The following is a 10,956-nucleotide window of genomic DNA, read 5'->3' as shown; positions in this document are numbered from 1 at the left end:
CCGGAAGCTGATACAGATTCTTTCCCAAACATTATTTTGGATCTGTCTTCACCCTCTTGAGTCGCATCGCTGATGGCAGTCAAGTTCGTTCCGGTTCACATTCACACGCCTGCAAGCGAGCACTAATTAAACACCTTTCTTTCCATGTTCACGAGCCAGTGCTGACCTGTAACTCACACCACTCTTTCACATTGTTTCGGTTCTGTGGACAATAGTCTCAACTTTCAAGAAAGTAAATCCGTAATACCTAAGATTAACTCTGATGCTATATAACCCCATGTAGCCTTCTTGCACGCGAGCATTAATTATTAAACACAACACTTTCTCCTGTCCATTAAGTCAATGGTTCACGTACCTTAACACCACTATATGGCGCCTTTCCACGTTAATGACACCGCTTCACAAACATTTTTGTCGGTTCTCTTGACCATAGTCTCTTCTTTCATGAGAGTCAAGTTCGTTCCCTATTCAAGATTCATGTTCACGCGGCCCAATAAACGGCCCCAAACACTTATGCAAGCGAGAATACATGACAATATAACGTGGACGAAAACTTTTTACAATTACTACGCTGGCTATTCCCGGCTTACCATTGCCTGAAGGTACACGTTGTGACACACCTTTCTCTAAGTTAACATGTCAAAGATAAGTGCTAGTCGATAAATAAATAATTTTACAATAATAATAATGTTTGGGTCTCAAGACTAAGCTTTTCTAAGCCCACTCAAGAGCAAGCTCCCTTCGACATTTTTTTCTCGATCCATTTGACAAATTTATCCACCCTTGTGTAGACGCCTGGTGCTGGATCGGTCGGTGATTCGTTGCAGAAATAGTTTCTCCCCCATGACGTCACACCCCAGAGTTTCCATTTCCCCTCCTTTGATTGGCACACCAGTGGACCCCCGCTATCGCCTTTGCACGTGTCCGCACGCACATTTCCGTCCATGTATCCGGCACATACCATTCTGTTGGTGAGGGAGGGATAGGCGTCACGACACGTTCTGGCGCGGATGAGGGGAACACTAGCTTCGGTTAACTGTGATGGCATTATGCGGGTTATCAAACTCGTGAAATCTGTAATAAAAATTGTAGAAAACATTTTCAAAAGGCACATTACATTTCAGTGTTCATGCGGCAGAACATCTTAAAGTAAAATACCCAAGACCAAACCCAACCGCAGAATACCTAGTGTTTTCTTTGTAAATCACTTGATTGTCGTAAGGTTCAGTCGCGTCAAAATAATATACGCAAGTGTGAGATGCTAGTTTTCACCGTGGCAAAAATTGGTAGCGTGGCAAGGAAGTATATAGGAGCATGTTGACCAAGAAGGTAATACCAGCACATGGGGGTGGTGACTGGCAACCATGCCCCCTTGTTGTCACTGACACACATACAAGTCTTGACCTAAGGGTATATTTAACCATTACATTTTTACTCAGAAAGTGGAATCTCCCCCCCCCCAACCCCCCCCCCCACCCAAAAAAAAAAAAAAACTACTCTAACAATACACACCTGTGTATCCCCAACCCGTAACGATGCAAATCGCGTCCGCTTGAAACTCTCCTCGTCTTGGCAACAGGCTGGTGCTACGTGATCGTTGAACACCACACCACGTGGTTCGCTAGTCTTCGTCACAGGCGTTTTGAGTCTCAACAGGGCGATGTCGTAGTCGATTGAGTTAGTCTTCGTCTCGCGGCTGTACTTGCCGTGAATGTGCAGACACGAGATGGGGTAAACCTGTTCGTTTGACCCACGACGGTTGCGGTTGCGAGTGCCCAGTCGTACTATTATTTCGTTCTCGTGAAATCTACAGCAAGAAAGGGAAGATAAATACACAATGATATCAAAGTAAACATGTTTCTCCAAGATGTTGCCACCAGGGCCCTATTTCATAGAGCTGCTAAGCAAAACAATTTGCATAGCATGAAATTTCTTCCTTGATAAAAACAGAATTACCAACCAAATTTCCACGTGATTTTTAGGTATTAAAGGGTCTATGTAACGTTTGTAGGACAAAAAACACGATGTCCACAGATTTACACTAAACTTACACAGTTTGAAGATAATGATGGTAGAAAACTTCCCTGAAAATATTACGTGCTGAGGTGCTGTAGTTTTGGGGAAATGAGTAAAACAATGTCATGAACATTATTTTAATCATTTACAAACGTATTTTCATTACATTGTTTTACTCATTTCTCAAAACTACAGCACCTCAGTAAGTACTATTTGAAGGGAAGCTTTCCACTATCATTATCTTCAAGCCCTGTAAGTTTAATGTAAATCTTTGGACATTTTGAAAAGGTACCCAAACCCTTTAAAGCAAACAACAGCTGAATGTCAGTAACTTGCAATAAGCAACATAATAAAATTTGGTCGGTAATCTTGTTTTTAATCAAGGAAGACATTTCATGCTAAGCAAATAGCTTACAGGCTTTATGAAATTGGGCCCAGTTCAACTGGTTAGGAACCACGAGTTGGATCAACGAACTTGTCGTGTCATGGAGGATAAGAACACTGGACTAAGCTCCGGTGTTTCTGATAAGCGGAGTTTGGTTTCGGGTATCGATCGTGACACTTCGTCCTTCGGATGGGACGTAAAGCCGTTGGTTCCGTGTGTTTTGTAACCCAGTATACACTTATCGAAAAGAGAAGGGGTTCGCACAGTGTTCCTGGTTTGATTGGCAGCATAATGCGACACAACACCTTGTAAACCATTTTATTTTATGTAAAAGGAGTAATTAAAGTCCCATAGTTCAAAACGTAGTCCCACATACATTTGAAGGAAAATACTGAATATGAGCTTAGAAACAACCGTATAAAGCGCCTAATAAAATGATGTGTATTAATATTATTATTATAAAATTAATTAATATTTAATCTCTTTTTCGGTTCATCGAGTTTTGTTAAAATAGTTTTGTACACTCACCTATCGAAGCAGTGAGCTGCCGTCAGAACATGTTCGTTCCCAACTACCGTACCTCCACATACATGGGCGCCTGTTTTCTTGACTACCAATTCAGCCTGCCACGGCCATCGATCCTCATCAGCCACTTGGCCACCTACTACCTTCATAACGCCACATTGTCCTTCAACACAAAATGTCATACTCTGGTTTAAAGGGAAGGTACACGTTTGGTAACTACTCAAAACAAATATTAACTAAAAAACTGACTTGGTAACGAGCATTGGAGAGCTGTTGATAGTATTAAAACATTGTGGGAAACGACTCTCTCTGAAGTAACGTAGTTTTTGAGAAAGAGGTAATTTCTCACTAAAATAATAAAAGGCTTCTAGCAAGAAGTCTTGTATTCTTACCTGAACGAAAGCACACAAATTCGTCCAACAAGGGTGTTTTTTGATTCATCATTTTCTCGCAACTTCGATGATAAATTGAGTCAAAATTTCCACAGGCTTGTTATTTTATGCTTATGATGGGATACACCAAGTGAGAAGACTGGTCTTTGACAATTACCAAACGTGTACATTCCCTTTAATATACGAAGATTTCCTTAAAGACACTGGAGACTATTGGTAATTGTCCAAGACAAGTATTCTTCTCACTTGGTGTATCTCAACATAATACATGCATAAAATAACAAACCTGTAAAAATTTGAGCTCAATCGGTCGTCGAAGTTGCGAGATAATAATGTAAGAAAAAAACACCCTTGTCACACGAAGTTGTGTGCTTTCAGATGCTTGATTTCGAGACCTCAAATTCTAAATCTGAGGTCTCGAAATCGAATTAGTGGAAAATTACTTCTTTCTAAAAGCTTATTTTGTTTTTCGACTTGATTTGAGAGACACAGATTATTGTCGCTGTCTCTGAATGCCACTGACCTCTGTCTGCCCTGATGTCGCCCTCAACGTTGTACTTGCTGGTTTTAAGTACCGTTTGAAGCCACTCCTCCCGGCTGGAAGTCCAACTACGAGCTTTGGGACTTCCCCCAGATCCTTGGTAGTCAACCTGAAATAATAATATTATTGTTTGATAATAATAACACCATTTATATAGAGCCTTTTCCTAAAAGTTGCAAAGCACTCAGAGAAATACAGGAAAAACCAACAACGGGAATGAAATCAAAAACAAGGAGGAAAACCTCGACTTTTAGGCAAAGCCTGCAGCATTATCTTAGCCAAGAAAGTCCCGCAAAAAGACAATTGAAAACAGCCATGACAAATTTCAGTTTTATATAATAATGCTGCTATAGGCCTGTATTACACAACAACCTATTTCGAAAAAAACCCAAATTAAAGCAAGTACAGAGAATAATCTGTTTTGACATAGAAACGTGATGAGGGTGTAAAATGACAAGTTTTAATTCACATCCATATACATTATGCTGTTAAAACTTTCAAGAAGAAAAAACGGCCCTTAATTTTCGCAGTAATGATCTTATAATAACTTTAATAAAACCAGTATTTTCGAGTTAGGCTATTGTGCCAGCGAAAGGCCATGCTGCTATGAAATAATTTCTTCCGAATTTCAATCAAAAAGTATAAACGTTCTAGTCAACAAAACTGCTATGTTGACGGTCAATGGTGTGAATCTGTGGACATTTTGAAAAAGTACCTTGTGTATATCGTTTGTGTTATTGCTTTTTACTTGCCATCTTTATATTTTTACTGCAATTTTAGAATGTTTAATGTATAGTATATAAATGTGTATTTTTTTATGAGCTAGGTCTGGGAGAGCACATCTTTTTTGATGACAGTTTTTGGACTTTTGCCCTTCCCTGGACGGCCTGTGCTTGTTTTATTGTTTTGCTTTTTGTTGTCCGAAGAATAAAAATAAAAATAAATAAATAAACAAAAGGAGCTGCCATCCAATAACAGATCAATTTATGTAAATCCTTACCATTTTATTTTGCTGCAGTTTTCCCTTGCGATCGAGCGGTCCTGCACGGCAGAAACTCACAGCAAGCACCATTCCAAAACCGACGACTCGAAAACACTCTCTCACAAGACAACCCATTATGAACAGCTCACAGAAGAAGCTATACAGAGTTTATTAAAGAATAATGTGGATGCTTAGGATCTGAAACTTTGCATATAGTGGAAATACGATAGAGTAAAGGTTTGCGTTAACATAATACTCTCTAATAATGAGTTGGGGTGGTTCTGAAAAGAACCGTTGGTTTCAACTCGACGTTTCGATCAGTATGCGCTGATCGTCTTCTGGAGAAAGCAGGGGTACCGATGCTGAATGTTGGGTACTGAAATCACCAATATTCTCCCTCTCTTTTTATACGTTTCATCACTCCCAACAAAATACTATTATTTCCCGGGTCTCGGTAAAATCTAGAGCAAAGCTCAAGGGCACATGGTTGGACAGACTTTCCCTTTGCAAATCTGTTGTGTATTTTTATTTTGTCCTATAACTTCCCTCCTTGCGTACAGGTTCCGTTAGACTATTACTTCATCCTTCCTTTAGGCTAGGGTGATCGTGTTACTTTCCAAGAACGGGTAATTTTTTTTGTATTCAAAGTAAAAAAGTTAAGTAACTGCTGAAAAAAACAAAAACAATAATTGAGCTACTTTTGTTTTTGAGGTGACGTAATTAGACAACAGTGACACAATTATTATTTTGCCATTTTCTGTTTGTTTTCTGTTCGGAGAGGCCTTTTCGAGCCTACACCACCCCACTACTTCTTTAAGCTGTTTGTTTAAAGATGTTTGTGCACACTCATAGCCTAATAATGACATTTTGGACGTAATATAAATAATTCACGCATTGTTGTATGTATGACGATGCTGTGTGTTTGGGTGAACTTATGGGAGGGATAGTGACTTTAAACGGCCTTAAAAGAATAGCTATTTTATTTTCAACCTAGGCCCCACAAGGAATTCTTTAGAAATAGGAACATTTTGAACATTGCAGGACCCCACATAACCCGGATCCGTAAGGTTGGGTTTGAGTGAAAGACACCACTCTTTACATTTCGAGTTGTCCACCATAATATGGCTCTTTACAAAGAGTAGTGGTTATTTCACTCTTTGAGAGGGTTTCACTCCAGGACAGGGTGAAAAAATCACTCAAAAAGATGCAAACTTCAATCTAAAAGAGTGGAAGACCACACGAACAAGAGTTGTCCCTCATAATGGCTCTTCAAATAGTGCCTTTTCACTCTTTTGTTTTTAGAAGTGGCATTGTCATTATCGGCAGAGAGAGAGAGAGAGAGCGGGGACAGTAGAACAATGCTGCTCATATTGGAATCTTTTGTAATTATTTGTTTATGTTCTCACTTTATTAATTTGTTTCATGTGCTTCTATAATCTGCAGAGCGTATAAAATTGAGGGACAGAGGAAAGCCCCCACATTTTTTAGTATTCAGAAAACGTTTTGCTCAATGTTTTAATCTGCAGGCCGTAAGCTGTCTGAAGATAAATAAAAAACGTTCTTGCCCGAAATGCAACTTCGCCTCGCAGACAAAATTACAGGACTAAAGTTTTAGGCCTATAGTTTTGTGTGTGAGATGGAGCCTATGACCAACATCTTCTGAGTGTAGACTTGATTTCAGAGCGTTCTGTTTTCAGATCAAATTACAAGGAAAAGTATTTGAAATTGATAACCTTGAGGATTACCTGACTAATGGTGCCAGACATCCCGTCAGGATTCCAGACCGACGTGACGTCATTTCATTCCGAGAAAGTTCGAAATGAGTTTCTGTGTAGTCCTTCCTCCATGGTATAACTAGACTTGATTTCTAGTCTGAAACTGTGGTTATTTCTCTGCATCAAGCCCAGCCACACAGAACTGGGCTATAGCTAATGACGGAGGTTTTCTACATGAAGGCGCTGTTTCAGCCAATAATGCATTGGTTTTCAGGACGACCAATAAATCCACGATCACAGACATGGAACCAAGTCTATGGCATAACCAAAACTACCGCCGAGGTAAAAATTTGCTGACTTGGGTTGTTGTTTGGTCGGTTGGTAAAATTAATAGCTTACATAAAATAATTGTAGAAAACATTGAAGATGAGTGCCGTTTAGAAACCAACAGGGCTTGTATCACTGATGACTGAAAGTATATAGGTGCCACTTAGCAGCCACTCGTCAGGCCAACGGGCCGTGTCCGAATTGACGTCTACAGCTACGGCTAAGGCTAAGGCTATTGCGAAGGGTGCTGCTAAGACGTTCTGTAATATACCTCAATGCTTGATAACGCGGAAATCCGATAGTAGCTGTAGCCGTAGCCGGTAGCCGCCATTTTGGACACGGCCTTTACTCTAGGCATAGAGTAAGGACAGCCCCAAAAAAGTCGGGGTGCCACACTAAAATAAGCTTCCCTTTGCAACCAAACTACATGTATAATATTAACTCAATATTCAAAAGTCTTCTAAAAGCATTTAAAACTCTCTCAGCCTCCTGAATTAATTTTTTCAAACAACTAAACTTATTTGTATTTTTGGACTGTGATCAGCTGTGTGTGTATCTTTTCAGCTCGGCTCAGAAAACACCCTACGTGCATTGTGAAGCGCGCCCTCAAGCGACTGGAGTGTCTTAGTGCCGGTCACAGCACTAGATTAAAAAAAGCAACGAAAAGTGGGAACTTGGAAGCAAAAAAAACCATGTCGAAACGAATGAATGAAATCATTTTAAGAAACAATTATAAGCCCAGCAAGTTCGTGCATATGCAGAGAGATTTCAGACTTCGGGATAAAGTCGCACTCCGAAGAAATAGACCAGGAGGTAAGGTTTGCGTCGTCGGATTGTGTTACCTGTGACCATGTTGTAACATGTGTTAAAATTGTATTGACCAGTTGCGCTATTTTATTTAGCGAAGCCAGTTTCTGTATCCTGCCACCATTTTTTCTCTCATTTTTACAAGAAAAAGGGATATCTCATTGAGTTAAATTAGATACTATATTATTTCATATCGAATGAAAAAGTGGTGACGTGATACGAAAACTTTTCAAATTATTCCATCAACTCAAGATCAAGATAATTCTTGTGGTTTGTTGATTCAGATTTTCTCCACGAACCCAAACTCCTCACAGATCATACTCGGTCAACAGTTGCCGCCAATTAATTTCATGGTTTGTAATTAACTTTGCGGTATGTGTGACAAAAACTCCTGAACTTGGCATTCTACTACAGAGACGCAGACTTGACCCCAACTCTGTGGCCAAGCTTAAATAGTTGGCTGCATGTCGGGCGGGTCATGTGTTTTAAAATTGTACGATAATCGTTCAAATTCTGTTGAAGTGTGCTTTTTTGTGTGGGCCTGACTTTTAAGAGATGTAATTTTCCCCCTAGATATTTGAAACATTCCATTTGGAATTTGCATTTTTTTATTTTATCATAGAGGCAAATTCCAGACGGAAGTGTTAGGCCCGATGACTACAAGCGAATGCGATGATGGTTATTTTCCTGTTCATAAATGTTTTTTTATTACTGTGTTTATCTTGTAAATTGTCATGTATTAATTGACCTTTTGGTATTACCTTTGAATTTTTTTTTGTGTATTGCTGAACATTATTGTTAGGCCTAGATGTGTTATGCAACTATTATTGTTTTATTTTATGGTATGATTTTGTGTCGGTTTAAATGGTACAATATTTTTTTGTCTGTATTTTAGCTGTATTCTTGCTTATCTCTTTAATTAGCTAAATGTTTTTAATTTAAAACGCTCTATTAAGAATAAGTTATTACAATTTAGGGACACGGTGACTTGGATCGGACGAGTTGGTCTTGGAAAGCATTCAAAACCGTTTGTTATGAAATGCTTATTTGTTAGAAAGATATTTTAAAAGTAGAATATAATGATCCACACAAATATTCCTTGAAATTGCGTGGTTTTCCTTTGGAGTCAACATGTTATTCTAGTTTTAAAAGATCTTTCTAACCATTTAAGCATTTCAAAACAAATGGTTTTGAATGCTTTTCAAAGACAAACTCGTTCCATCCAAGGCAACGTGTCCCTCTAATGTGATTGTTCAATAACATACCAACATACATCTGATCCACAGCTGCAGAATGTATTACTGAGATGAGCGTCTTAATGGCGTGCTGGAAGAAGAATGAGTTCAATGATTCGGATTGCACCGAAGAGATCAAAATCTTTCATAGCTGCTGTGCCGAAGCTGAGGTAAGAAATAAAAACAGATGAAAATGCCACTAAAAAACCTCTTGAAGTAATTGCAGCATCAGGCGAAGAAACTAAAACTATTTAAAATGTTTAAAACAATATCATGGCGTGTTATGGCCTAACGGTTAAGAGCACTGGATTCAAGCTCTTGTGTTTCTGATCAGCAGAGTGTTGGTTCGAGTCTTGGTCGTGACGCTTGTGTCGTTAAGCATGGTTGCTTTGTAAAAGTTGGGGAGGTAGTGCTTTCTGCTTTTTCAGTTTTATGAAAACAATAACAGAATTTTAAAAATCTGCTGAAAGATTTTCTCTAGAAGGACGCAGGTTTGAATCCCATCCGAGCTGCTCATGGTTCGAAGGGCTGTATACAGGGCTGTGGGCTGTCGTGGCCGAGTGGATAAGAGCACTGAACTCAAGCTCTGATGCTTCTGTTCAGCAGAGTGTGGGTTCGAATCCCGGTCAAGACACTTGTGTCCCTGAGCAAGACACTTAACTATAATTGCTTCTCTCCACCCAGGGGTAAATGGGTACCTGTGAGGGCAGAGATGGTTCTTGTGATTGGTTTAGCCAAGTAGCGCATATATTGCACACAGGCTGTATACTCCCCAGGGAGCTGAGATGGTTTAAGGAATGATTTAAGGCCCAGTGACCAGGGGTAATAATGTCAGAAGCACTTTGAGACACCCCTTGGGCGTGAAAAGCGCTATATAAAAACGGTCGATAATTATTATTATTATTATTACAATGCTTTCCCACCAACTATTAGTAAGGTATATATAGGGAAATAACTTTCAGGTGTATATTTGGTTTTTCCCTCAATGTGCAGAAAACTAAGAAAGCAGCAATAGCGTCAGAGAAGAGCGGTAAAGTCGGGGCTGGGAAAATGACCAGCAAGCAAGTGACAAGTCTCCTACAAAAGTACCCACAACCAAGGTGACCTGGCCAGTTAGTCGCAACATGTATATAAGCATTGATTTTCTTGAGTAAAAACAGCAATTTGTGAGTTGACCCCCCAGCATGTAATTTCTATAAAATTTGCCAGAAAAAAATTACCAGCAATTTGGACATACTACCACTATCAACTACCACTATCATTGTCTTATGATTTTGTACATTGCGCAGTTATGTGCTACTAATGTAACTTCTATTCCACACCATGTGGATGGTATTGAATGGTCAGACAGTTTGAGGTTTAATTACTGGTTACTCAAATTTTTACTTGCATATTGAGTTGAAATGTCTCATTAGAGCGCCATCTATTGGCAGGACTAGGAGAAGCATGGCTTATTGAATAGACACAATCATCAAATTTGAATAACTATCAAATTGTGGTGTAATGCCTCTTAAAGGTTGTCATTCATTTTTGGTTGAACTCGATCGATTCGCTGGTCACAGATCATATCGCCGGCTCTGATTGGCTATAATCGCAAAGTAATGGCGCCCTCTGTGGCCAAGTCATGATTAGGAAACAAGACACTCATCTCTGCTTTATTGAAATTCGGTCGAGGATTTAATTTTAATGGCGGGACCGCAAAAATGTTTGTTTGAAACAGTTGAGACGGAATGTTTGAGAAGAAAGTCCTATTCCTCCCTTTGAGGGATTGAGACTATTGTTATCACATTGAGACAAAAATATCTTCTTTTTTTCTGTCTGAGGATAGTGTGATTAACACTTGATTTTAGCAATTCGTAGACTTTTATTGATAGAGTGTAGTCAACTCTAGTTTGAAATAAATGCCACGGCTTGAACTACTTCTCTAATAGCTTTTTAAGTTGTCTATAGAACTGATTTGACCTGCAAGTTTACTAACTATAGTTTTTTTTAAAGATCCACACAAACAAAGCTTCAAACATCACTCATCTA

At 39.2% G+C, this 10,956-nt stretch overlaps 2 protein-coding genes across 2 annotated transcripts; one reads left to right on the top strand and one right to left on the bottom strand.

Moving 5' to 3' along the window:
* Positions 1 to 602: 602 nt before the first annotated feature.
* Positions 603 to 5,105, bottom strand: LOC117304073 (coagulation factor XI-like). The gene is given in 6 exon segments (XM_033788568.1): positions 603 to 1,074; positions 1,513 to 1,575; positions 1,578 to 1,807; positions 2,930 to 3,089; positions 3,842 to 3,968; positions 4,860 to 5,105. Coding segments are annotated over 6 exon segments (1,047 nt in total). The 5' UTR covers positions 4,977 to 5,105; the 3' UTR covers positions 603 to 724.
* A 2,398-nt stretch (positions 5,106 to 7,503) lies between these two features.
* Positions 7,504 to 10,901, top strand: LOC117303858 (coiled-coil-helix-coiled-coil-helix domain-containing protein 1-like). Its single transcript, XM_033788252.1, has 3 exons — positions 7,504 to 7,696; positions 8,977 to 9,095; positions 9,919 to 10,901. Exons 1-3 carry the CDS (start codon positions 7,576 to 7,578, stop codon positions 10,027 to 10,029), a joined length of 351 nt encoding a protein of 116 aa, XP_033644143.1. The 5' UTR covers positions 7,504 to 7,575; the 3' UTR covers positions 10,030 to 10,901.
* Positions 10,902 to 10,956: the final 55 nt, after the last annotated feature.

Source organism: Asterias rubens, chromosome 20, assembly GCF_902459465.1.
Source record: "Asterias rubens chromosome 20, eAstRub1.3, whole genome shotgun sequence".
NCBI lineage: Eukaryota > Metazoa > Echinodermata > Asteroidea > Forcipulatida > Asteriidae > Asterias > Asterias rubens.
Note: the sequence above shows the minus strand (reverse complement) of the source record. Positions and strands in the feature narration are given on the sequence as shown.

Coding starts and splice junctions, on each gene's coding strand:
- LOC117303858 (XM_033788252.1), top strand. CDS start 7,576: ATGTCGAAACGAATGAATGAAATCATTTTAAGAAACAATTATAAGCCC. Junction 7,697..8,976: donor CCGAAGAAATAGACCAGGAG/GTAAGGTTTGCG, acceptor TCTGATCCACAG/CTGCAGAATGTATTACTGAG. Junction 9,096..9,918: donor GCTGCTGTGCCGAAGCTGAG/GTAAGAAATAAA, acceptor CTCAATGTGCAG/AAAACTAAGAAAGCAGCAAT.